The sequence below is a fragment of the Podarcis tiliguerta genome (assembly GCF_965153285.1).
Source record: "Podarcis tiliguerta genome assembly, chromosome: 1".
Lineage (NCBI taxonomy): Eukaryota > Metazoa > Chordata > Lepidosauria > Squamata > Lacertidae > Podarcis > Podarcis tiliguerta.
Window position 1 is genome coordinate 55,219,538 of NC_139534.1, and position 25,476 is coordinate 55,245,013.

General features: G+C 40.7%; 1 protein-coding gene across 1 annotated transcript in view; it reads left to right on the top strand.

Moving 5' to 3' along the window:
* Nucleotides 1-3,611: 3,611 nt before the first annotated feature.
* ZDHHC5 (zDHHC palmitoyltransferase 5) overlaps nt 3,612-25,476 on the top strand; it is a 39,453-nt gene continuing 17,588 nt past the window's right edge. Inside the window, exons 1-2 of the mRNA XM_083432479.1 lie at nt 3,612-3,839; nt 14,338-15,726. Of these exons, the coding sequence (XP_083288605.1) occupies nt 15,623-15,726 (104 nt within the window). The 5' untranslated portion in view covers nt 3,612-3,839; nt 14,338-15,622. The remainder of the gene's footprint in view (nt 3,840-14,337; nt 15,727-25,476) is intronic.

A 25,476-nucleotide genomic window follows, 5' to 3' on the forward strand; every position in this document is an offset into this window, starting at 1 on the left:
TAAAGTCTGCAAATTGAGAGCAGATAGTGAAGATAAACATCCTAGTGAGGAAGGGGAGGAAGACAACATTTCTGTCCCCTGCAGGGTACCCCCCTCCCCCATGTTGTAGTGCTCAGCCAGTCACTGTTGCTCTTAAAGTGGTGGTTGAAACCTATTTTTACTAACTATTGGTCTAAAGAATTCTGAAGAAGTGTGCATGCACACAAAAGCTCATACCAATAAGAAACTTAGTTGGTCTCTAAGGTGCTACTGGAAGGATTTTTTTGTATTTTGTATTGATCTAAGGATCAGCATTTACATAACTGATTTGTTAAATGGTAGGTTTCCCTGGGCAGTTCATCAAGTGATCACTTGATCTTTTAATTGTTTCCACAACATGGATTGCAGTTGTCACATCTTGTGAGAAGTTAAGCCTGCTGTTTTAAACTTTCTCAACAGACATCTGTGATTATGGATAGTGAAAGAAAAAAGAAAGGAACATGGAGTTGAGATCACAAATTAAAGATGTTAACAAATTGCATTTACATTGTTTAGGCTGCAATTCTGTTCACAGTTACCTGAGCATAAGCCGCACTGAGCACAGTAAAATCTCCTTTTGCATAAAGATGCACAGAATTGTATGGTAAAAATCTGAAGAGTTAACAACAACTGGCTACCAGACTGAAAAAAAGAAGACCTCTGTACCACTGTCAGAGCAGGTCTGGCAGCCTAGCTGCAGCCCAATGATATATCCAGTCAAAGGCAGAGCTGACCATACCGTTAGGGGGAGAGAGATGGTTGCCTCATGCAGCAGCTACTGAGGGAGTAGGGGTGAAGAAGCCGTACCTAGTAAGACCACTGTCTGTTCCCTGCTCATCCGCTGTGGTGATGTTTGCTTGTTCCTGGGCCTGTGCAGGCTGGCTGGCTAGCTAGCTAGCTTTCTCAAATCATAGTTGCCTTCTCTCAATGTATCACAATTGGGAAAGGCTCCTGACTTAGCAAGCAGACAGAAAGGGAGCCAGACCAGCCTGCACACTCCAGCATGCATTGCTCTGCTTGTGAGATGAGCAGTTATTTGTGTGGACAGCAGACGAGGCTAGGCAAAGAAGTGAATGAGAAGTTGGGTGTTGGAGAAAAGAACTGCATGGGCCATATAGGCTGCCCTGTGTCCCCTATGCTAGCCTTCTGCCCTCAGGTATGGTAGAATAGGCGTAGGCAAACTCTGGCCCTCCAGATGTTTGGGACTACAATTCCCATCATCACTGGTCCTCTTAGCTAGGGATGATGGGAATTGTAGTCCCAAACATCTGGAGGGCCAGAGTTTGCCTATGCCTGTGGTAGAGGATGCTGTTCGATTGTCAGTGTTGGAAAAAAGATTTTGCTGCCAGTCCATTTAGAATGTGGGGTTGCTTGTGTTCTTTGCCTCAGGAAGCAAAATGTCTTAAGTCAACCATGGCTGTACTAGCCTCAGAAGTACCATTCAAAAGCCCCTGGCTCTCTGGGCAGTTGCTACATATCTTCTTCAAATTGCCATTTGTTTACCACTGGATTTTAGTTGGAAAAAACTGTATAGATGCTAGCTATAATATAATAATCTGGAACTAAATCATTTCAGTTTAGTCTGTTCCAACCACTGCTACTTAAATTGCCTGGCTTGTGTCTGGACATCTTAGTTCTTGTGAAGTATTACACCACAGAGGAAAGTGATCAAGGGATCATATGATCATGAATACAAAAGCTTCTTTATTTTAGTAATGTTATCTTACTATAGCCCTATTTATCTACAAAATATGTGCTATGGAGCAGTTTTATGTGACATTTCCCACCCTGCTTTGTAGCAGATGCTAATTCAGCCAAACCAAAATTGTAGGTTCAAAGTATTCAGTGCCCCCTAAAAATATTCAGTGTCACACACTGATACGATGCCTGCATGTCTCAAAAAACCACTGTAAATGTCCGTACAGTATATATTGGGGCTTCCTTCTGGAACATACTCTGTTGAAGTCTTGTTTTTTAATAGAAAAATGGTGCCGGTACTCACCATGAAGTTGTTACAGTAAGTGACACACTTTTAACATTTGGGGGGAAAGGTGCTGGTACTGCTTACTCTTGAGTACTCCCAGGAAAAAAGGCACTGAATGCATCTAAAGCACAAACTTCTATGTTTAACAGTCATGTCTGTAAACATTTAGCAAATGTGCTGGAAACTTCTATAGCCTTTCTGCACAAAATTATCATTCCTTGGGAAGAAGGAATGAATGGCTGTTTAAAATATTTTAAGTATATACAGTACTGTAAATATGCTTTCAATCCTTGTTACCGCAACATATCTTGCTTCTCTGTTTTCTCCACAACTTAAGGTCTTTTGTCATTTCATTAAACATGCAATCCCATGGTGTTTCTTTGTCATCAATCTCAAGTATTGCCCTCAGGTTCCAAATCCTAGGGATGTGTCACACTGTACTCACCATCCCTCTTTCATCACCTTTTAGACAACCGCTCTCTTGGCTTTCTGCATTCCATGTCCCCAAATACAGTAAGTTTTATTCTGAAAATAGAATACTGTACAGGATACAATAATTGCATTTTTTAAAGAATTCACATCTCTCACAGCTAGATGGAGAGCTTGCTTCACAAGGTGTAGATGAAATATGGTCACCCTTAATTAAAGTACAGATCAAATAATACATTTTCAGGTTAATATTAAATACAACAGAGGCTTTGATCAGTGTCAGCCTACTTCTTCAGATACAGAACTGTATAAATATTAAGGTAGGAACACGAGATGACATGCAAATTTATTTTCACACGTTCTGACTGTGAAATGTTTATGTTTAAGAGTCCAAACTTGTCTTATGCAATGAGTCCTTTTGTCAAAAGTAGAAGTGTGTTTAATGCTGCAGCGATCCTATAATTTACCAGGGATTAAGACCCTTTGAAATAAATGAGCAGTACTTGTGAGTATACACGTTTAAGGTTGTGCTGCAGGACAGTGCCCAGCACATTTTAAACATTAAATTTTTAAAAAACAACAAAAACAGATTTTTTTAAAAGGTGCAGATGAAAATGTTTGCGTAATGTTTAATTAAGCTTATATATATACATACACAAACCACATTTATGTATATTAAAAGAACGTTGAGAGATCTAGAAATACAATTACAGATGATCCACTACAAACTGCAACAGAGATTATAATCAGCAATTCCGTGTTAAATCAATGACACCACTAGATCGTCACCTTATATGAAGTCTAATAAACGACAGGATATCAGGTTTGTCAATCTCAGCCGCAGCGTACCAATAAGGTGCTTGGAAGTGGGACGTCAAGAAATAATCTGCATACGGGAGGACGATTCACGCATGCTCGCCCTATGCTTTCGTCCCTACCCCTCCCGGTTCTTTCGTAAGGTGGTCCTGGTCCTCTCGGGTACCACGAGACGGCGCATGCGTGTGGAAATGCCGCTGTTGCTATTGCTGCTGCTCCTCTCTTCCCTCAATCACGATTTGTAGACGCGCGGCTCCTCCCCTTTTACGCAAACGAATCCTTTCCTTCATTCAGCCTATCGCTTCCCGCGCATGCCCGCGAGAGCGCGAGCGAAGGAAGGCGAAGGCGGGGTGTACTGGGGAGCGAGTGCGCACGCGCGCGTGGGGGAGCGCGGGCGAGCAGCAACCTGACCAACCGGCGAGCCGCGTCGCGAGCCCGGACGGCTTTGAGAGCGCGCGTGCGCGCCCCGCGCCCCTTGCTTGGTGCTTCTCCTCACTGCTTGGGCCGAGCGAGCGAGTTCCTCGCCTCACAGGGCGGGAGCCAGGCGCGGCGGCGGCGGCGGCAGCGGCACCAGCGGGAACGTTTTTGGCGGGTGAGTTGCCAGGCGAGGCGGGCCGGGGGGTGATGGTAGCGAGGGCACGGGAGGGAGAGGCTCACCTCCACCTAAGGGCGAGGCGGGCGTGGAGAGGGACTCCCTCAGCAACGGCTCGGCGGGGCCTAACGTCTCCCTGCCCTTCCTCGGGGTAGTGAAGAGTGAGGGAGTAGAGAAGGAAGTAGCCGCGTCGCGTGCTTCCCCCTCGCTCGCCTTACCTCCCCATCCCATCCTTTTCCTGCCGTGGGCTGGCCGAGAGTGTAACTTCCACCCCACCTACGTCCCCTCAGGGCCCTTCCCGCGTAGGTGGCCCCCGCCGCACCCCCGCTCTCTCTTTGCGACGGCTACTGTTACTTTCGCTTTTAGAGGGTTGCGAAGTGTTTTTCTTTTGAGTTCCGTGCCGGTAGCAGCTTGTGTTGTCGGTAATACTCATGAGTGGATAAGTTCCTTTCCCGATAAGCTCCTTCTCTCTCTCCTCTCTCCCCCCCCCCCCACTTTCTGTTCTATAAAACCGTGGTCACTTGACAAGGTGGTGGCCTACTTAAGGCCGCTTGTTTTAAGGGTAACGTATCTACTAATAGGTTTGTAATTATAGTTTGGGGCCCGGCCTGTAGGTGTGTGGCGATAGTTGGAGTGAGGGGACCAAGTTGGAAATATAGAAACGGGGCTTGTCTTCCATATTGTGTTGGGTGTGTAATCATAGCCTTGCAAAATGTAGATGGCATTACTTATTCTCCTGACGATAACGCTTTCCATAAGTAACCCTTTGAAAGATCTTGCTGAAAAGCAAAGATACTTACTTGTTAACTAGCTGATACTTTTATATCTTGTACATCATATTTCACTTCTTACCTTTACCAAGCCCTCCTCTCCTTTGCTTCTTACTTTGTGTTCATATGGTGGAAAAGTGAAGAAGTTTAGTTTCTTGTCTAGGGATTATTCAGAAGAGCATGCCATCTGTATTTCTCACAAATGCTTCCTGGGCAGTTATATAGACCCCATGTTTTTACTTAAGGAAGACTGATTGAAAGTGTTAAGAAGACATCCCAGCATTTGCCTCTGCCCTGCTTTTCAGGAAGTAAACCTTTTTATCTCCTGTACACAAAGTCACCTTGGTAATGGATGGAGCAGGTCCTCCCTCATCTGTTAATGTTTGCTTGAACAAGCACTTCAGGAATTGAAGTATCTTATGTTTTCCTTATTATCCCAACTCCTCAACAATTTAAATGAATTTGAAGGCCACTTTTAGATATTAACTTAGATTGCATAGTAACATTAGCTAGGAATTTTTTGGGGGGGATACTATTCTAGCTTGTTGTTTTTCCTTTTAAGTCATTACCTGTTAATCCTTTTTATTCCTGAACCCCTCTCTCTGTTAAGCCTCTTTCCTTCTGCACCTATACAGCATGCACAGCTCCTTGATCAGTACAATCATTTATCAGTTATTTTCTCCTTTATATTTCTATACTGATAATTCTCCCTGCAACCCCAACTGTTCCCCTCTGTTCTATATGGCATGTCACCTATACGGTATTCTGATGCCCACTGTTTTCTATGCTCTGTAACACCTAGGATTAATTACTGAAATGTATTATATGTGGGAATCTTTGAAGAATTAACTGCAGTTAGTTCTAGATATAGCCACCAGGGGCTGGGGCTAATCAGTAGAAACACATCACACTGGTCTTCAGAAACTTACATTGGCTTCCAGTCCATTTCCAAGTACCATTCAAAGTGCTGCAGTTTATCTTTAAAGTCCTACAAGGCTTAGGACTCAAGTACCCAAAGGGCTGCCTGCTCTCATACCAACCTGTATGTGCATTAAGGTCCTCTTTGGAAACTTCACTCCAGGCACTTCTGTCATCTGAGTATAGCCTTCTTGGTAGTAGTGCCCATCTGTGGAATACCCAGAGAGACTCACATGGCATTGTTTTATTTCTGAAAATTTATTCTTTTTATATCCTACCTTTCTTCCACTATGGAACCCAAGGCAATGTACATGTGGTTCACAGAGAGTTACTGGGCTTTCAGCTTTGCTTCCATGGTGTGTTTGTGTGAAATCAACACCCATGCCTGAAGGTGGGGCCAGTGTGATTCACATGTGATAGAGGCTTTGATTAGGTAAAAGTTACACTACATCATATCTAAATCTTGATAAAGTTTAACTAATTAGTGAGTATACTGTGGTAATGTCTCCATTCCTTAAATGTATTTTACCATGAAAAGTATAAATCACAGTAATGAATCATAGCTGTATATGTGTTTCCCGTTCTTTCCATTTGTTTGGAAAACCTTGTTCACTTGGAAGAGACAGTATATAGTGATAAGCTGATCTTTGTGCAAGAAAACATATCCTGTACTGTATGATGAGAACTTTGCCCTTCCCTGTAGATAATGAAGAGAAGAAGGTTCTAGCAACTATTCGGGCAAGGACACATATCAGAATATTTCAGAGATCCCTTCAAATGTGATTGGAAAAATAAAAGGAAAGCAGGAAATATTGAACCCGAATAGAATTGTAAAGCACTTTAAAGAATAAGTGTACGTTTTTAAGTTGAGTGTGGGTGCATTTCAGTTGGTGCCCTTACTTTCACATAAGTGCTTTTGATCCAGCAAAGAGAAAGCAAGCAGTTTTTGTTGATTTCACCTCTCCTGCCTCTGTGTCACCTTCTTCCCTCTTCTGACAGGTCTGCCAATTATCTGCAGCCTGTTTTCAGGGGCTGGGGGGGGATAATATGCAAATATAGCCCCCACACTTCCATTAGTAGAGGCATATGCTGGTTCAGAAGCTCTTTAGTGAGCTCAAGAGCACCAGCTTGAGTCTACCCAGCCAGCAAGCTTTAATTTAATATGAGCAGGGTGGATATTACTGCAAGACTGTGTGTCTTTATTGCACTGTACAACAACAACAAACTTTATTAAGGTCGCAGACCAGCATAAGATACAAACACGCGAATAAAATAAAGCACATAAGACTTAAAGAGGAGAGGGGTAAAAGCAAATAGTTATAACTCACATAAATTTAAAGCAGAGAGAAAAGACAAATGGTTAAAAGTGATTATAAGGGAACGTGAAGCAGCACAGGTCTTGCATTATGGGCCTTCTGTTTAGGCCTGGTTTGTGAGACAAAACGTCCTTTGACGTATGTCCATCAGGGCAGTGCAAAATCTAGCAACTGAGTATGTGACATTGCACTGTATATATTTTGCATGCTATTCTTTTTGCTATACAGTGGAACCTCGTGTTACGTACCGCCCACCTTATGAATGCTTCGGGTTACGAGCTCCCCTAACCCAGAAGTAGGTCTCCTGGTTGGGAACTTTGTCCCGGGATGCGAGCGGAAGTAGCGCAGCAGCAGTGGGAGGCACCATTAGCAAAAGCGTGCCTCATGTTAAGACCGGTTCAGGTTACAAACGGACCTCCTGAACGAATTAAGTTCGTAACTGGAGGTACCACTGTAGAGGTAATGTCCTTAAAATCCCTATATAAGAATCATAGCACTTGTGACAGTCTGTGCATTTAAATATGGGAATATAGGAACCTGCTGACTGGGTAATATTGTCATTGCTGCTGTAATGTGTTTTCTACTTTATTCTGCCTTGGTCCAGCCTCCCACCCTGCAAAAAAGTCCATACTTACACGTAGAAGCAAGATCTGATGGTGACTGGTTAGACTAGAGCTGTTTTTTTATCAATGAGAATGAAATGCATATGTTTAGGTGTAAATATTCATATCTAAAAAATGGTTCTTCATTTTTCATAGAATATCTTCTTTTCACACAGTGAATCTGTTAGGGCAGGGACGTCCAACTCCCAACAGACTGCAATCTACTCACAGAATAAAAAACAAAAACTGGCAGTGATCTGCCCCTTTGTTGGGAAGGTTTCAAGTCAAAGTTGTTGAGCTTTTTTAGGGAGGAGTGGAGGAGGAATGTCCCTTTTTTGGGGGGGGGGGTTCAGGTCAGAATCTCCTGGGGATCCCAGTCAAACACAACCAACCTGTTGGACATCCCTGTGTTATGGCATTGATTTGGTTTGATGATGAACTGTAGGACTAGCATTCTTATGGCTAAATTAATATTAACCTAGTTGTTTAAGACGGCAGGAAATTTACATTTTTAAAAACAACTATTCAAGCCAAACTTGTTTTAATATGACGGAAAACTGTTGACAATAATTTGAAGTTAGCTGTTTAAGAGACACTCCTCTTCAGGATTTGAATAAAGATATTCTTGGAACTTTGCAGCACTAGAGCTAAAAACTGGGCCTTATTTGGATAAACATCTTTAAACAGTTACTAGCTCTTGTGAGATTGTTTTTAGGAAGCTTTGCAGTTACATCTATATTGTGCAAAGTGGCTTGAGAAACAACAACAGCTTAATTTGTAAAGTGGATTGAAGAAGTGGGCTTGTGTATCATATATGCCGTTACTTCCCCTCCACCTATTATGATCATTATTTCCCACCTTTTACTCTGTCTGGGACTCAAGGCAGCTTACAGATAAAATAGAAAAAGCTAAAAACCTACTGCAGCATGTGGCACAGAATTGTATCCTTAGAATTCTAGTCTAGTAAGCCTTGGTGAATACAGATAGCATTACTGTATTTTTTGCTCCATAAGACGCACCTGACCATAAGATGCACCTAGTTTTTAGAGGAGGAAAGCAACAAAAAAGCTCCCCGTCTCAATTTGACAGAGCGCGCGAGGGAGGAAGATCCCCCTCTGTGCTGGCTCCTGGCTGCTCTCATGCAAGTCACAGAGCTCCTCAGATGGAGGGAACTCTAAAGAGTGTTCTAAAGCCCTCTTCCCCTGCCTCACCTTTCCCCACCCCCTTGCACAGATGGGGGACGCTCGCACGGGCGACGTGCCACTCTGGGAACCAAAGTCCCCAGCTCTGCCGCTGCCAGGGACCACACATTCGCTCCATAAGACGCACAGACATTTCCCTTTACTTTTTAGGAGGAAAAACATGCATTTTATGGAGCGAAAAATACGGTACTTTGAGGTGGTGAGTGAGATGCCAATAAGTTTTTGAAAAAAGAATGTGGTATTGTTTCAGGAAGACTAATGCCTAATATAAACACTGATGATAGTGTTCTAGAGTGAAGAAATTATGGGTTTAGGGAGCAGAAGAAATTGTAATCAGTAGTACAGCCTTTGTATATGTATGAATTGGAGGTGTAAAGAATAGTGGAGCTTGTGTAAGGAGGCAGATTGAAGGTACTGCTGTCATGGTTCACCTGAGACTGTTGACGCTTTAATGAAAATGTAAAGGATAAGGAATTGGGGAAAGTTGTGGGGGGGGGGAATGGGTGAATTTCAAAACTGGCTGCCTTGACTAAGGGTTTGGAGTTAAGTTCAGTGAGGTGAAAAAACAGTATGGGTAAGTAAGTAATGGTGACCTGAGTAATGGTGTCTGGGGAAAGGTGGGGAAAATCACGAAACAGATTCTTCTAAAAGGAAGCTTAGGTGGATAAGAGACAACTAGAAAGGCTATAGAAGGTAATATTTGGACATGAAGAAAATAATACCAGGGAACACTTTAGAGAGTCATTTTACTTATACTGTATTGGTAGCCTTGGTAAATCGGGAAGCATGGTGGCTGAATGAAAGGGCTTCAGGGTGAAAATCAGCAATACAGTCATACCTAGGGTTACAGCCACTTCAGGTTGTGTTTTTTCGGGTTGCGGACCGCCAAAATCCGGAAGTCCTGGAATGGGTTACTTCTGGGTTTCGGCGGTTGCGCATGCACAGAAGTGCTAAATCGCGCTTTGCGCATGCGCAGAAGCACCGAACCACAACCCACGCGTGCGCAGACGCGGGTGGTGAATGTGCATCCTGCACGGATCACGTTCACAACCCAAGCATTCACTGTACATGTTCATTATTTAACTATAGGAAAATGATAATGTGTGAAAAGTGTGACGGCTGATAATACAAGTCAGAAAATATTTTTTTTAAGAAGGAAGAGTGAATAAAGGGGGTAATATCAGATGTACTGGAAATGAGGTATCTGAGTCACATTGGAAGAAAAGATTGCAGAAAATTAAAACTGAACACCAAGTATTTTTTTCTAATTTGTTATAACATAAATAACAGAATAAGCAGTTTGCTGAGGATGGTTCAGGTAATGCTGCTGCATGAAACTCCATTGACAAGCTCTTACCTGAATTAGAATTCTTATTCTGTATGCCAGCAAACAACATAGTACTCATTGAGTTTTCATTATTATATACAGTTGAAATTTAGGGTAATTGTTTGAAATAACAATTGTTGATTTGGATTGAGTCTTGTGGTAAGAGTAGTGGTGTGCTGGAGGAAGGGTACAGGGAGATGATTTTTGCCAATACCATCTTCCCTATGTGCTCCCTAAAAAGCTGATATAGGGCACTGGGGTACTTTTCAAAACAGTATGGTAGGTCACCCTGGGGGGCTGTAGGGAGGCATATGACCTTCCCTCTAGCAGGATGTTGTTGAAACTGTACAGTTTATGGAGATGCAAATCTGCATATGAATGGTTATAATTTGAGCATTTGGGGGGGGGTGGAGACGGGCATCTTGAAAGGAAAATATTCCGACTGGTATTTTTCTAGAGAGAAATGCATTTATTTGACCTGTGCCTGGGAAAAGATGGACCTATACTGAAGATAATGGAGCAAACAAATAGATTTGCTGCTTTTAAAAGGATTCTGGAAGTAGATTGTCTAGCTGAAATAGTGATGTGGGTGTAACATTTTCCAGTGCTTTATTTCTCCATAGAAACTTTTTACTTTCATAGGTTTGTTCATAATACTGAATGCATGCCAGTTACTAATAAATATTTTAAAAGCTTGGCAATGTTTTTGGCTTTTTCCTCTAAATGCAAATAAAATAAATATTCTAATTTAAATCACTTAAGGCACCACAAATTATCTCATGCAATTTACTCTATAATTTGTATCGAAATTCCCTCCAGAAGTTTTCTAGAAACCCCACATCACTGGTTGACAATGACAGCTAAATTACTGCTGTTACATGCAAGAGTTAAATCATGGTTAGTTTTCAGGATTGCTTCCAATCTTAGTTCTGTTCATAGTAAGTTCTGTTGAAATTAGTTGATGTGATTAACTTAGAACCATTAATTTCAATGTGCCTTGACTAGCATCAGTTTCTGAATTCTTAACCACTTTCTTTTCAAGTGGCATATAAGTAGAAAATGTAGGAACATAAATGCTTGTTGTTTTCACTCAGTTGCTGGTGGCCAAAGCAACAAAAGCTTTTTGGGGGACCATAGGTCTGTCAGATAACATTTCTGGTTTTAAAAAAACCCACACATTTTGCCATGCAACAATTAGTCATACAACCAATAAAATGAGGCAACTATTGAATTATCCAAAGTAGTGCTCAGGATCTAATAGAAGATGTAAGTGCTGTCCGATTGGTTGGCATGCGTCTGTCTTGGGAGACAATAGGAGACAATTTGAGGGTTAAACTGTTGGAAAGTTACAACGCTTGTTGTGATTGTAGAGACTGATACGGGACAGGCATGGTTGTTGCAGCTGGGGCAGATTGTTCTGCTGCTGCAGATGCAGCTTGGTGTTTCTTCTCTCTGCACTCTCTGCAGTAGTCATTCCTCCTCTAGTCACTTCTAGAAATGCTATCAGTCTGCTTGGAAATAATTGAACAAATGCTATCAGATTTATTTTTAATTTAATTTAGCATGTGAGTGTGGGAAATTTCCCAGAAAGGCCAACATTTCACTATATTTCTTTGTGTGTGTGTAGAGTGCAGCAGTTCTAACAAATTAGAAATTCAGTGTCATGTTCTTCCTTGCCATGCATAGCAATCCCCCTCTCCTCCAGGGTTTTCCCTGATCCTCCCAGAGTCAATTACTTTTAGCATGTGTATGGGGTGGGGGAAGCCCCATTGCACAGAGAAACAGAAGAGGGCCTTCTCGGTAGTGATGCCCGCTCTGTGGAACGCCCTCCCATCAGATGTCAAAGAAATAAACAACTATCTCATGTTTAGAAGACATCTGAAGGCAGCCCTGTTTAGAGAAGTTTTTAATGATTGATGTCTTACTGTATTTTAAATCTTTTGTTGGAAGCCGCCCAGAGTGGCTGGGGAAACCCAGCCAGATGGGCGGGGTATAAAATTATTATTATTATTATTATTATTATTATTATTATTATTATTATTAGTCTTTGCGCAGGACTTCCACTGAGGGGACCCATTAGTTTAATCCCACCCTTTGAATCTGTTAAAAGTAAGATGGTAAGACACAGAAGTGGTAAGACACAGAAGTATCAGATACCGCCTGGAAGTTACTTAAAGCTATGTAGAAGGTCAAATAAAATTCATGTCACTGCTCAAAAGAGATGCAAATAAGACAAAGGGGGATCAGCATGGTTAAACAGCAGTGGAGGATGGTTTCCATAAGTAAATAGTCTTAGTATAGTTGCTGTCTGCAAGGTCTTGTCTGTCCTCTCTCACTGCCTGCCCTGGAATTTCCATTAGCACCATTTCTTACCCCTTTGCTCCAGAGAGCCCAAATGGCTACATTCTGGATGTACAGTTAAATTATATACAGATTCACTGCCTTTCCCCCCTTATGTTCTTCCTTTCTCTAGTTTCTCTAGTTCCTTTGTCCTCTGTATTTCGACTCCCTTTTTTATTGGAGGTGGGTAACTTTGAACTTGAGGTATTGTAAAAAAATTCTGTACATATTCATTTATTGTACCGTCCTGCAGGGTTCTGTGATATTCTAGTGGGATCATCACATTTAATATAGTTACTCCTAGACATTGAGTACCACACCTTCTTGCTATGTTTCTATTGGCCTTGGAATTTTTTGTCTGGTCCAGTTAAAATAACTCAGCCTATAGTTGGCTCTAGGCTCTAAGGAATAGCTCTTTCGTGAAATTTTATTTGGATTTGGGTAGTCAAAGTATACAGACCTCCTACTGTATTTCTAGGGACCTGACTCATCCTGTAATCTCAAACAGTAGTCTTATTCTACTCTGATCATTGATGTTTCTTTTTCAAAAGTTGTTCTGAGAGACAGTACTATCATACTTAGTAAATAATTAGAAAAGTGGGTTTTAAGGTTCTGAAACGTCTTTGTTAAATGATTTAATCCCACAGTTCCCTGTATCATGTCAATTAGTTCACTCTTCAGGTGTCTCATTTCTCATATGAGTTTTTCATTACTACTGATCACACGTCCCTTCTTTGTGGGATGTTCTTGTTGATAGGTAGCAAAGAAGCTAAACTGTGACTGCAGTTTGGGGGAAGGGTTGCTATAGCAGCTGGGTGTTGGCTGTTCACCAGGCTGTGTCTCTTTTCCAGTCTCCTCGGGCAAGTTGGTTCTACAGGAATCCATGTGATGGCATTTGGACGATGGAGGGAGCAGGATGGGTGGAATCCCCAAGCTTCTTTCTTCTCCCCTTCCTTCAGGGCAAGGTGGTTTTCCAGATGCCCCTGCAGAAAAATGGCATGAAGTTAAAAAGAAAAAAGCACATATTTTCCCTTTACCACACTTCTTAGAAGCCCCCCCCCCCCAATGTTGTTATAAACTGGGCTTGCAACCAGTCCAGAACCCTTTGGTATTATATAGTGGGGGAGTCAGAAATAATCTCCCTGAAACCCCACCCAATGGCGGGGGGAAAGCAACACTGAACATTCATTCCAAAGCTCCTGATCCAGGCTGGCTGCTGAACAGGAGTTCATTTATTGGTTGGGGATGCACAACAGCATTATGAGCTGGAAAACACTACAAGGTTCCTGCTTGTAGGAATCTATTTGTTAAACCTACAAGGGAAAGAGAAGGCTATTAATCATCTTGCAAGCAACATCCAGAAGGCATATCAGAAGAAAGGAGAGAGAATCTGACCAATGGGAAATACAGTCAAAGGGGATGTGCATAGCTGGGGAGAGGCTTAAAGGACTGATGGGCAAAGTAACAGATCTGAAAGTTAGGTTCTGCAAATCTATTTTAAGGATAAAAACTTTATAACAGTAAAGAGTGTGCCTTTTAAGATACAAGCCATGAAATATTTGACCCTGACATTTTGAGAAACAATCACCTAATTCTGGTAGAACAAAGAGTTAGCTGTCTTAATGTATACTGTCTTTTGAAGTGCAATAATTTTGAAAATCTGCCTTTTTAAAAGAGTGGAATCCTGGCTCTGAATATGTTGAAAATAAAGGTAAGCCAACGGGTTTTGGGTTTCGGTTTTATTAACATTAATAGATAATTTTAGATAATCCCAAAATCCGGAATGAGTTAATGGATGTTTGAAGTTCCCTGAGTGCAAAATATGTCCTGGTGTGTGTCCTAAATATAACATGTCTCACAAGTTTTACAGATGTGGAAACTGAGTCACATAAGACTGTTACCCATAATTATAGGTTCTCATATGGGAAAAGTACTTTGGCTCTTAACTCTCAGATCTGTACTAAGGATCAGTACTGCATTTCACTTTCTCTTGAATGCTTAACCTTATTTTTTTCTCTTCTAGGTACAAGAAGCTCAAGATGACAAGTTGGCAAAATGATTTAAAGACTTTTAAAGCAAATATGAATGAATAAGGATTAATTTTATTTGTGTGAGAGTGCAACAGTTTGGAGCAGACAAAGTGCTCTAGGACATGGGTGTGGAGGTCCCAGGCATCTTTTCTTTTTACTGTCAGTTACATTTTGGATTTTTAGGAAAACATTTGAAAACTCAGTCTCTAACTGGGTCTACTCCAGACACAACTGATCCATAATTAATGAAGCAATCTCAAACTTAATTTTCAGTTTTTACCAGTAAAACTGGACTTGTTGAAGGATTTTTGGTGTTGTACACAAGGGAACAAATAAGGAGACTAAAACGCAAGACCAGCCTTCCAGTGTGCCCCCTACTCCCCCTTGAAAGAAAAGGATTTTCAGCTCAACCTTGCACCAGCTGTTACCCGGATTTAGTAGTCAAGAGAGAAATAAACAAAATTAAACAACGAATGCCAGACAACCCTAGTTCCTGGTGAAATCAGGGGAGAGTGCTCCTACTTTAAAAGAAGAGAACATTTGTGGCACGAGGTGGGGGGCAGAGAATGATGTGCACAAGCATGGCAGATTTGCTAACACAATAACCTTCCGCTGAGCAACAACAAACAGATTGAAAAGGAGAAACTTGCTCCAGAGTCTACATTGCAAAATTACCATGTGTTTTCTGAAACAAAAATAATAACAAAGCAAACCATCAAAACCTAGTATATACCTTGTGTCTTTCATTGATCACCTTTGTTGGGGTGCTTATTTGGCTCATCCTGCACTCTTGCACTAAAACGTCTAGCCCGGTTCTGATACTTCATTTGCTGCATTTTTCAACTCTGTGTCACCTCAGAAGAGGATCATCTCTACTCTACTCTAGGAAGCGCACATTTTTACAGGGCTTTCCTGGTACAGGAACCTGCACAATTTCTTGAACCACTAGAATTTTCAGTTGGAGTACAAGCTCTCATTTTATATTTTTAATTTTCCTTGCCCCACAAGAATCTTGGGACTACGTATAGAATTCCCATTGTTGTCTTCTGTGACACTTACTTTGGTTGTGCATACTACTATTCATTTTCATCTGGATCATACTGTAAATCTGATCTGACTCGTAACAGCTAACTACAAGAACTTGAATACAGATTTAAAAGTCTCTCCTTTGCACAGTTGCTTTTCTTTTTGAAGGTCCCTCCTGCATTTTCTTGTCCTTTCTGACTCCAGTTGGGCCTAGGCTATGCTGCAGGGCGGATCATCGATCAGAGCTCCAACATGCCAGCAGCATCTGGAAAGAGATTCAAACCCAGCAAGTATGTCCCTGTATCAGCGGCTGCAATCTTCCTAGTAGGATCCACCACACTCTTCTTTGCTTTTACGTGAGTCAAGAAAATATATAGTATTTGGGGAAGGGGGGCATGGATAGACTGGGTTGGCAGTTTTGCATGTGAGTCTAGAGGCTGTTAAGAAAATCCAGTTCTCCTGGAGAGAAAAAGCCAGCCGTGTACTCATTTTTGTTATGCTGACAGAAATGGTAATCTGAATCAGGGCACTCAGAACCCACTGATTTGATGGCTAATTTTGTTTAGCTTTGTTGAACTTTGCAGTCATGTTTATGGTCATATTAAATATATTGGTTGTATATGCACTTGCTTTTGCTCCTACAATACTGTATAGGTATGTGGAAACAAACCAGGAAGCCAAAGTTAAGCATAGTTTCCCGTTATGTGTGAAGTGAAGTTGGCTTTAGATTCTGGAAGAGGACTGCCAGAGAAGCCATAGTTTTCAGTTAGCAAAGAACCAGCATGTGAGTGTATAATACTAGGGCATATCCTGTCTTACTAAGGCAGGATTTGTTTGTGCAAACCAGGCCACCACATCTTGCTCACTTGCAATGGCCAAGGTTACACTTTAGTTTTTCTGTGGTGGAAGAGTGCCATTCCTACAGCTTTTATTATAGGGACCTCTTGGAAAGAAATGTAAGTGGAACCTGAATTAAAATGCAGGGAAGTGTGGGAGCTTAGTTTGGGCACAAGCACTGAGGTTACTGTATATATTGGGGTTCACAATTGTACCTGCAATGCAGAGGAGTGATGTTTTTTGCCATGGTGGATAGGGGAAGATTTATCTGCCAGATAAAAAGGGAAAGCTTGTTCAGCATTGGGAGGCCTATTTGTAGTCAAAATAATCAGATATGTTGACTGTATAGAGTAATATCTGTTAAGCATAACTTAATTGAAGGCTGTGAGATCATTAAAACAGCCTAAATAACTTGTCTGGTTGTTATTTGTTTTATTTAACATATTTATATGCTGCTTAATTACCAGAGTCTAAATGGTGTATATAAAAATCATACAGTGAGTAAAATCAATTGCAATTAATTATAAAAACTGAAAGCCTCCTTACCTTCAAAGTTGTCAGTTGTGTTTCAGAATCTGTTGCTGTGAAAAATGTCCACTGACATTTATAAAAGAGAATTGCAATAGGCAATCTGAGATTGTGAATGGCATACTACAAAAAACATCAGTTTCTGTTGAACAGAATGCTTGTCATATAAGGAGTTTGGATACTTAGGCAGGAAAATAAGCCACAGGTAGGAGCTGTTATCCTGGTTTACCATTGAGGTTGTTATTGGTCTTCATGTTAAATAATTGCAGTGATGTGTATGAAAAAATGGCTAAATTGTGCACACTTGAAGGAATAATTTTATGCAATATACGATTCAAATACTTTTTAAAACATTTGCACACACACAGTGATATAGTTTTCAGTGATGGCTTTTTGTGAAGTCAAGTTGAAATAAGTAATGTACAGGGCGAGAAGAGTGATTTGTGCACATATTTGGTCATACAAAACATGATTGTTTAAAGTGCTGCATAGCAGAAAGTTTAAGTTTGCTAGCACATAGTCTCTGGATAAATAAATATACCACTTCTTCACCAGGTAGTATAACAAGTAATGTCTTAAGGAAGAGGCTGTCTTAGAATCATAGAATTGTAAAGTTGGGACCACATGAGTTATCTCGTCCAACTCCCTGCAATGCAGAAATCTTTTGCCCAACATGGGGTTCAAACCCACAACTCTGAGATTAAGAGTTTCATGTTCTACCGACGGAGCTATCTCAGCAGCTCATAACTTCGGTGATATACCACAACTGTTAGCAGACCTTGTCTGAAATGTATATATCACTTCCATGTGATGTGCTTGAATTCCATCAGTGGAATCCTTTGAGTTACTCCTTTTATTTAATACATAATCAGTGAACATTGGCATTTACGGGGCTAGTTTTTGTAACAGGTATGTATTTTCAGATCCACAGAAGGTACTCATAAAAAGTAGTACGGTATTTAAACTTTCCCCCCACCATAAGTATACTATAGAAGCATTCTGCAGAGAGCTACAATTGTATTTACTGGGTGTTCCTATGCTTTGTAAGCTAGAAATATGTATACATATTTATGGCTTGTTCAGAATGAAAATTCAGTCAGTTAATTCTAGGTTAGTTGAAGTTGGCTAGCCTACTTTATAACATTTTAAAATTGAATCATAACTATCCTTCTCTTCAAGAAGGATTGAAGCCCTCCTGACATTTAAGTTTTATTCAGAGTCATTTTGGGTGGGAGCCATGGATTTAATGTAATTCTCTCCATGCTCCATGGCATTTCTGAACATCACCTCTATTTCTGAGGGCTGCTTCTGTCTCATAATTGAAAGTTGCACAAGCAACATAGTTGTACTCCTGATGTTTGAAGACCTGTTAACATGTAGTGTCTGAAGCATACTTTAAAAAATACTTCCCAACATGTACCTGAGATGGGCATGTAGCATTTTCACATTGTTGTAGGAATAGGGGTACGAGTTTAATAGTTTCTTTCAAAAGTGATGCAGGGTGTTACTGAAGTATAAAGATAACTTTAACTCCCGCATCTGCATCACTTATTTTCTCATTTGACTGACTTAAGCTGATTCTGTACCTATTCCATTGAAGCCTTGTGTCTGTGATGATACAAAAGTTCAAATTAATTATGACATAAGCTTTTGTTGTCTACTGTCAACTTCATCACCAGTGTTAGGAACTTAGATGTATAGGCTAACCTTATATATCTTAAACCAAGATGCCATGGGTGTGTGTTTGAAGAAATAATAATAAAAATAATAGCTATTATTTCTATACTGCTTTATATTTTAAAGAAAAAAGCTCAAAGTGGTTTACAACACATTAAAACATTGAGTAAAACTATTCTGAATAAATCAAATTCAAGCCTCATGGAAAATATTTCAGATCCTTCTGCAAGTGACATTTTGCTTTCCCCATATTTATATATCCACTTAATTTTTATAGCTGCCCCATAGCAGAAGTGCTCTTGGAAGTCAGTGTGGTGTAGTGGTTAGAGTGTCAGACTAGGACCTGGGAGATCAGGGTTCAAATTCCCACTCAGTCATGAAGCTCACTGGATGACCTTGGACCAGTCACAGCCTCTTTGTTTAACCTAGCTTACAGAGTTGTTGTAGGGATTAACTGAGGAGGAGGGTGAACCATGTACTCCTTGGAGAAAAGGATGGGATGTAAATGCAATAAATAAGTTCTTCTGCTTACCTGCTTAAGAAAGCTGGAGGGCCCAGACAGATGGAGGTATTAGTCGCCAACCTGGCATCCAGAGATCTCCACATGGTAATAATTCAACCTGCGCCAGTCGCAAAACGCGCCTGGCACCTGTGGGGTTTTGAACACTGTAATTAATAAATAAATAGTAATTAATAATACATTGATGATGATTAGTATGAGCCGGCATGTCAGCAGTGGTCATTGGACTGTGCTACACGGTTTCCCATTCACAATATGATGCAATTCTGCTATGCTGTGATGAGGGCAGAACTATTGTTTGGCTCCTGTAGTGTTCATTTAGCTGAGCTCCTCAGCAGTAAACACACATAATTTAGCTTTCTTTCACTAATTTATTTGCTGCTTGTAGCAGACATGCTTAACCTTGCAGGTTACTAGATGCAAGATTCTTGAATGTGTGCTTTAAAGCTTCTTTTTGACTAAAAGAATTGGAGCAAATATCTCAGTCCAGTTCCAGCTGTTGATTAAAAGAGAGCCTTCTAGGTCTGAAGATGTGACTCAGTATATTTGGCAGGCAGTAATAGCTGAGCTTCCAAGAAGCCTGTTATCTACAGTGAAAAACATGATTCAACAGATCTTGGGGGTGTCTACATTCAAGAGTACTTGAAGTTGTTTTTCATGATTATTTGGTAAGCAGTTGCATGAACCCTCCCACAACTATGATCTTATAGACTTCTGTGTTGTATGCTACGAATTTCTCAATCGCCTCGCCTTTCATTTAGTTTGGGATATGGCCCTGAGAATCTGAGCAGTAAATGTATAGTATTGTAAATGCCAATTACTCTTTTTGCAGAGTGACAGCAGGAAAAAATCTTGTTTTTCTAGTAGGCTTATTTTGCTGTCTTTAGAATATCTTACCTTGTAACATTAACCATTAGCAAAATATACAGAGATTGATTGTCACATTCAAGCTTGTTAACCATGCAGGCATTCTCTTGGCCCTGGTGTACTTTTCTTGATCTCTAGAATACATTCTAGCTGAACTTCTAATTTATAATTTAAAACAACATTTAAGCATTTTGGGTAGATATGACCTCCTTGACTTTGCCTTTCAACTTCCTTTTTTAACTTCCTTTTTCTGGGAAGTTTCCTCTTTTTGAAGTCACATGTGACTGGGTTCAGGGGTTGTTGTTTCTTGTTTTTGTTTGTTTGTTTGTTTTTGCAATTGTCTGTTCACATATACATTGAATTTGATAGTATTATGACCACAGTTCTCAACTGATTCAACTACGCTTGCACCAGGTCCTGGGGGCCACTCAGGATTAAGTCCCCAGGGTCATCACTCCTCTGTTCAGTTCCATTACCTGTTGTTCTAAGGCAGAGTCATTTTGAGTATCTAGAAACAAATATGTACTTAGTCCATGTGAGGATAATGGTAGTCACCTATTACTGTAGCATTTCCTCTTTCAGATGCCTCCTTGATTTAATTCTCCATTGATTTCTCATTCTCCTTTTCAAGATCATTGAGCATTTTGGTCAGGGGGAGCAACAGCATTTCTCTAGTGCTAAATTACCTTTTGAGGCTCGATATCACTACCCACAACAACTCTAAGGAAGAATCTGTGCCTTTGGGAATTTCCAGCTTATTGGACTCCATGTCCTCTTTGGCATACAGAGTGACACCACCTCAGTATGCCCCATCCTGTCCTTCCTATAGGGTTTGTATCTAGAGATAACTGTGTGCATTGGTTCTGTCCATTCTACCAGGTTTCTGTTATGCCTATTATTATGTCTTAAGCTTTAATCCTAGAATAATAGGCGGGTAGGATTTTAGAATGTAAAATTTTAGAAGGGAAGTTTGAACCAGCCTCTCGGGTGTGGCTCTGTCTGTGCTTGCCTGCTTGCCCCTCCCAGACCCCAGGCTATATATCCTTTATTCACACCCTAGATCACACCTGATAGGCTGGTTTAAACTTCCCTTCTGGAGCCGGATTGGACGGCTCTGACAGCCAATCAGATTACTACATTCTAAAATCCTACCCGCCTGTTATTCTAGGATTAAAGCTCCAGACGTAACACCTACTATTTCTGTATTTTCCTCAAAGTCCAAGTAGTCCAGCTCATCCATCTTGACTCGAGTCTTCTAGCATATAAACACTTAAATTTTGTTGGTTGTATAAAGCCTACTTTTAAGTAAATAGCTCTCTTTGCTGTCTTCAGATATTATTCAGAGTGGTGGGGAAATCCCTAGAACAGATTAAGAGGGCACCAGATGAGAGGAAAGGGGAAGAAAGTCCCAACGCACAAGCAGAAATCCTTGCACTAATGGGACACTTACTCAGTTGTATGCAACATAGCATTAAGTGATTGTCATTTTTCATTTTAGTCTATGGTGCTTTCGTCTTTCTGAACTTCTGTCATGTGCCTCTGCACTGCCAGTACCCATTTAAACAATCATACCCCTTACGCCTGAGTGGGAAGATTTGCTTCCGTTGGCTTCACCCCCTGCAATCAGTTTAAAAACTGCTCTAACACATTTTTTATTTTAAGCATCAGCAGTCAGGTTCCATCCTTTTTCAAGTGGAGCTTGACCCTTTTGTACAGGCTCAGCTTGTCCTAAAACATTCCCTAGTGCCTAAAAAATTAAAATCCTTCCTCCTGACACCACCATCTCATCCACTCATTGATACTGCAAAGCTATGCCTGTCTAGCTGGCTCTGTGTGTGAAACTGGTAGGATTTCAGAGAAAGCTATCTTGAAAGTCCTGGTTCTCATCATCCTACCTCACAACCTAAATTTCACTTCCAGGGCTTCCTAACTACATTTCCTCACCTATTACTGAAAGCACAACTACTGACTCTTCTGTCATACCCCAAAGTATTTTACTTTTTTATCTATCATAAGACCTGTTTTTTCCTTTAATTCTTTCCCCCCCCACTCGCCTTCATATTTTTCACTAACATTTTGCTTTTATTCAGTTTAAAGCCTGTCATTTCTTCAATATTTTTAAAAATTTATTCTAAAACCTTTGGGGTGGACTCCAATGGTTCTTCTAGTGATAACACCATATCATCTGCAAAAGCTTGTAATTTACAGGATCGTTGCCCCACTGCAATTCCTTTAATCTCCTGATTACTTCTTATTCTTTGCACCAAGACCTCTAAGGCCAATATAAACAATAATGATGATAGTGGACAACCCTGTCTTGTGGTAGGAATATTACCCACAATTAACCTTGCAAAATGCAAGGGTGCAAACTAAACTCTTACTGAGTATGCTAAGGTGCAGGTGTTTACATCTCACTCTAACATTTGGGACTAAATATTTGCTGTTTGGAAAATGTTGCTACAAATACTTTTACACTTCATAGACTGATACAATTCTATGTAATGTATAATGCTGTCCATATTTTTAAAGTAGTAAAGTAGATTAGATTTTTTGTTTTTTTACTTGATAGTTTCAGTTCTGCTCCCCCACCTGCAAATTTCAGGTTTTTCCAGGAATCTCACTTTTATTCCCACCCTACCCCCAGAAGGCCCTCAGTGCTGGATCTCAGTGTCTTGGCTGAACAATGGGGGTGGAGATAATCCTTCAGGTATACAGGGCTGAGGCCATTTAGGGCTTTAAAAATCAGCACCAACTCTTTGAAGTGTGCTCGGAAACGTCTAGCTGCTCTAGATTATGGATGGAGTTTCCAAGTCACCTTCAAAGGTAACCCCACATAGAGTGCATTGCAGTAGTCCAAGCGGGAGATAACTAGAGCATGCACCACTCTGGTGAGACAGTCTGTGGGCAGATAGGGTCTCAGCCTGCATACCAGAAGGAGCTGGTAGACAGCTGCCCTGGACACAGAATTGACCTGTGCCTCCATGGACAGCTGTGAGTCCAAAATGACTCCCAGGCTGTGCACCTGGTCCTTCAGGAGCAGAGGTAACCCCATTCAGAACCAGGGAGTCCTCTTTATGGTCCAGCTCTCACTTCCATCCATCACTACTGGGAAAACCATAGCTTTAACTATATGGATCTTTGTTGGCAAGGTGATGTCTCTGCTTTTTAAAATGCTGTCTAGGTTTGTCATTGCTTTTCTCCCGAGAAGCAGGCATCCTTTAATTTCGTGACTGCAGTGTGCAGTGATCTTGTGCAGTGATCATGGAGCACAAGAAAGTAAAATCTCTCGCTGCCTCCATTTCTTCCCCTTCTATTTGCCAGGAGGTGATGGGACCAGTGGCCATGATCTTGGTTTTTTTGATGTTGAGCTTCAGACCATATTTTGTGCTCTCCTCTTTCACCCTCATTAAAAGGTTCTTTAATTCCTCTTCACATTCTGACATCAAGGTTGTGTCATCTGCATATTTGAGGTTGTTGATATTTCTTCTGGCAAGCTTAACTGGCATAACTAACTGGCATATTTGCCTGCAAATATCTTTAGAGTAATAGTAGGCAGCTGCCTCATTTTAATCTTCAGAACACTAGTACTTGGTTAAATGATTCTCTTATATATTATGTAGTTGCCTTTCCATTGATGGCTGTATAAAAATAAAGAGCTAAAATTTGTTGCAAATGCCTTAGTACCAGCTTCACATTTCCAGAAACATTTCCAGAAACCTGCTCCCCCTTCCTCTTCTTTGCACGCTCTCTGATAATAAAACCAGAACGTTAATGTGAACAGAATTTCTAGAGTTCAAGTAACAGAATGCCATTCATGGATGATGGACAGGATGTATAAAGTGAAATGAAAGAAACAAAAACTTGAGCAAGCATGTTAGTGAAGCAGTTTGCTTAAACATACCATTTGCATCTCTTTTCTTAGGGGATCTAGAAACTAGAACAGGCATAGGCAAACCTGACCCTCCAGATGTTTTGGGACTACAGCTCCCATGATCCTTAGCTGTGGTCAGGGATTGTGGGAATTGTAGTCCCAAAACATCTGGAGGGCTGAGGTTGCCTATGCCTGAACTAGAAGGCTAAAATCGTAAGAGCAAACCACTGAACTTTTCTCTCTAATACTGGTTGATCCTGATTGGGTCAGGGTTCTAGACACAGGTTACATAGGCATCTTAAGAAACTGAATGGGCTGCGCTTCTAATAGAGAAAGTTCCATTAAGTATAAGTCACAGTTTCCATGTGTCATTGAAATTCATTGTCCAGGCCCATTTCCCTGGTCTAGGTGAAAAACAGTTGGAACCAATGGATCATTGATGCCACAAAAATTTCATTCATCCATATCACAATTTGAGATTTTAATGTAGAGTTTTGGAAGCACCATCCCTCCTACATTAAGGTAGTTGATTAAATGGGCACTAACTATGTCAATAGTGTGCTTACTGGTGAGTGTCTTCTCATATAAGTACGTATACTTTTCATATTTTATTTTGCATGTAAAACAATCACTTTGGTTGAGTAACTTTTTCATTTGTCCAAAACATAATAGCTTTTTGTAGCACCCGTAAGGAATTTCTAAGAAGTTGAATGTTGGAGGTTGGCCTACGTATAAGAAGTTATGAGAAAGTTGGACTCAAACAGTAATTTAGCAGAAATGCAGTAATTATGGCTGGCATGATCAGGAACACCATGTGGGTATCCAACGTCTTCAGAGTAGGGCTTATATTCTATTCTCCTTTTGCACTATTAGCTGTCTTTGCAACAGCCAAACTTAGAACTCCACTAGCTTGGGGGCCTAAAACAGTTCACTAATGGATGTGTAGCTGTGAATGAGTCACCTCTTCATCCCTTCAGTTGTAGCAGAGAAAATACAAACACGGGCTGGGCATGTCTGTGTCATTAGATCTTTGGGAAGGTTTCTGACCTAGATCTCTTCTGTAGGGAGAAAGTTATAAAATAAATTGGGTTAACTACTGGGATAGGACATGAGAGTTCCTGTCTGAGTTCTTTAAACATTACCTCTTCTGACAGGGTGGAGTCTCCATCACCTGCCTGTCTACTTTGAATACGTTGACCACCTTTCATTTTGTCACTAGCCTTCTTACTTGTTTTCCTGCATTTCTTTTATTTTTTCCACAGTAGAAGGCTTTATCATTAAAATATAGGTATGTGAATGCTAGGTAAAAAATGTATAATTCCCAGCTTTTAGGTGCTTGGCCTGTGATGTATATGCTATACATAATAACTTCTTTTAAAAATTATCAAGAATCAGCAACATCATTGTCATCTACTATCTCACTCTGCAAGAGGCTTATAATTCCCATGGTTTTGTCTGGCCTTTAGACTGTTTCTGTAGACATATTGAATGCTAGTGGCTTTGAGATGTGTATATATATATATAATAATTTGAATGTGTTCATTTATCCTTTTGCATATCATTGTGACACCTGGGCAACATTGCTCTAGTCTCATGGAACAAAAAGGCTCCATATCATGTTCTTTGGATTCACCCATAGGCTCAGGTTTCTATCCTTAGCTCATACAGGAAATATCAACTTGTGTTGTATTCTCTCTAGATACACGGCAAATTATTGTCTTTCTAGCTTTGTGTGTTTGCATTGCCTAATTCTGCTGTTCAGAATACACTGGCAGTACCTCCCTGCCTCTAGCTACCAGCCCACCA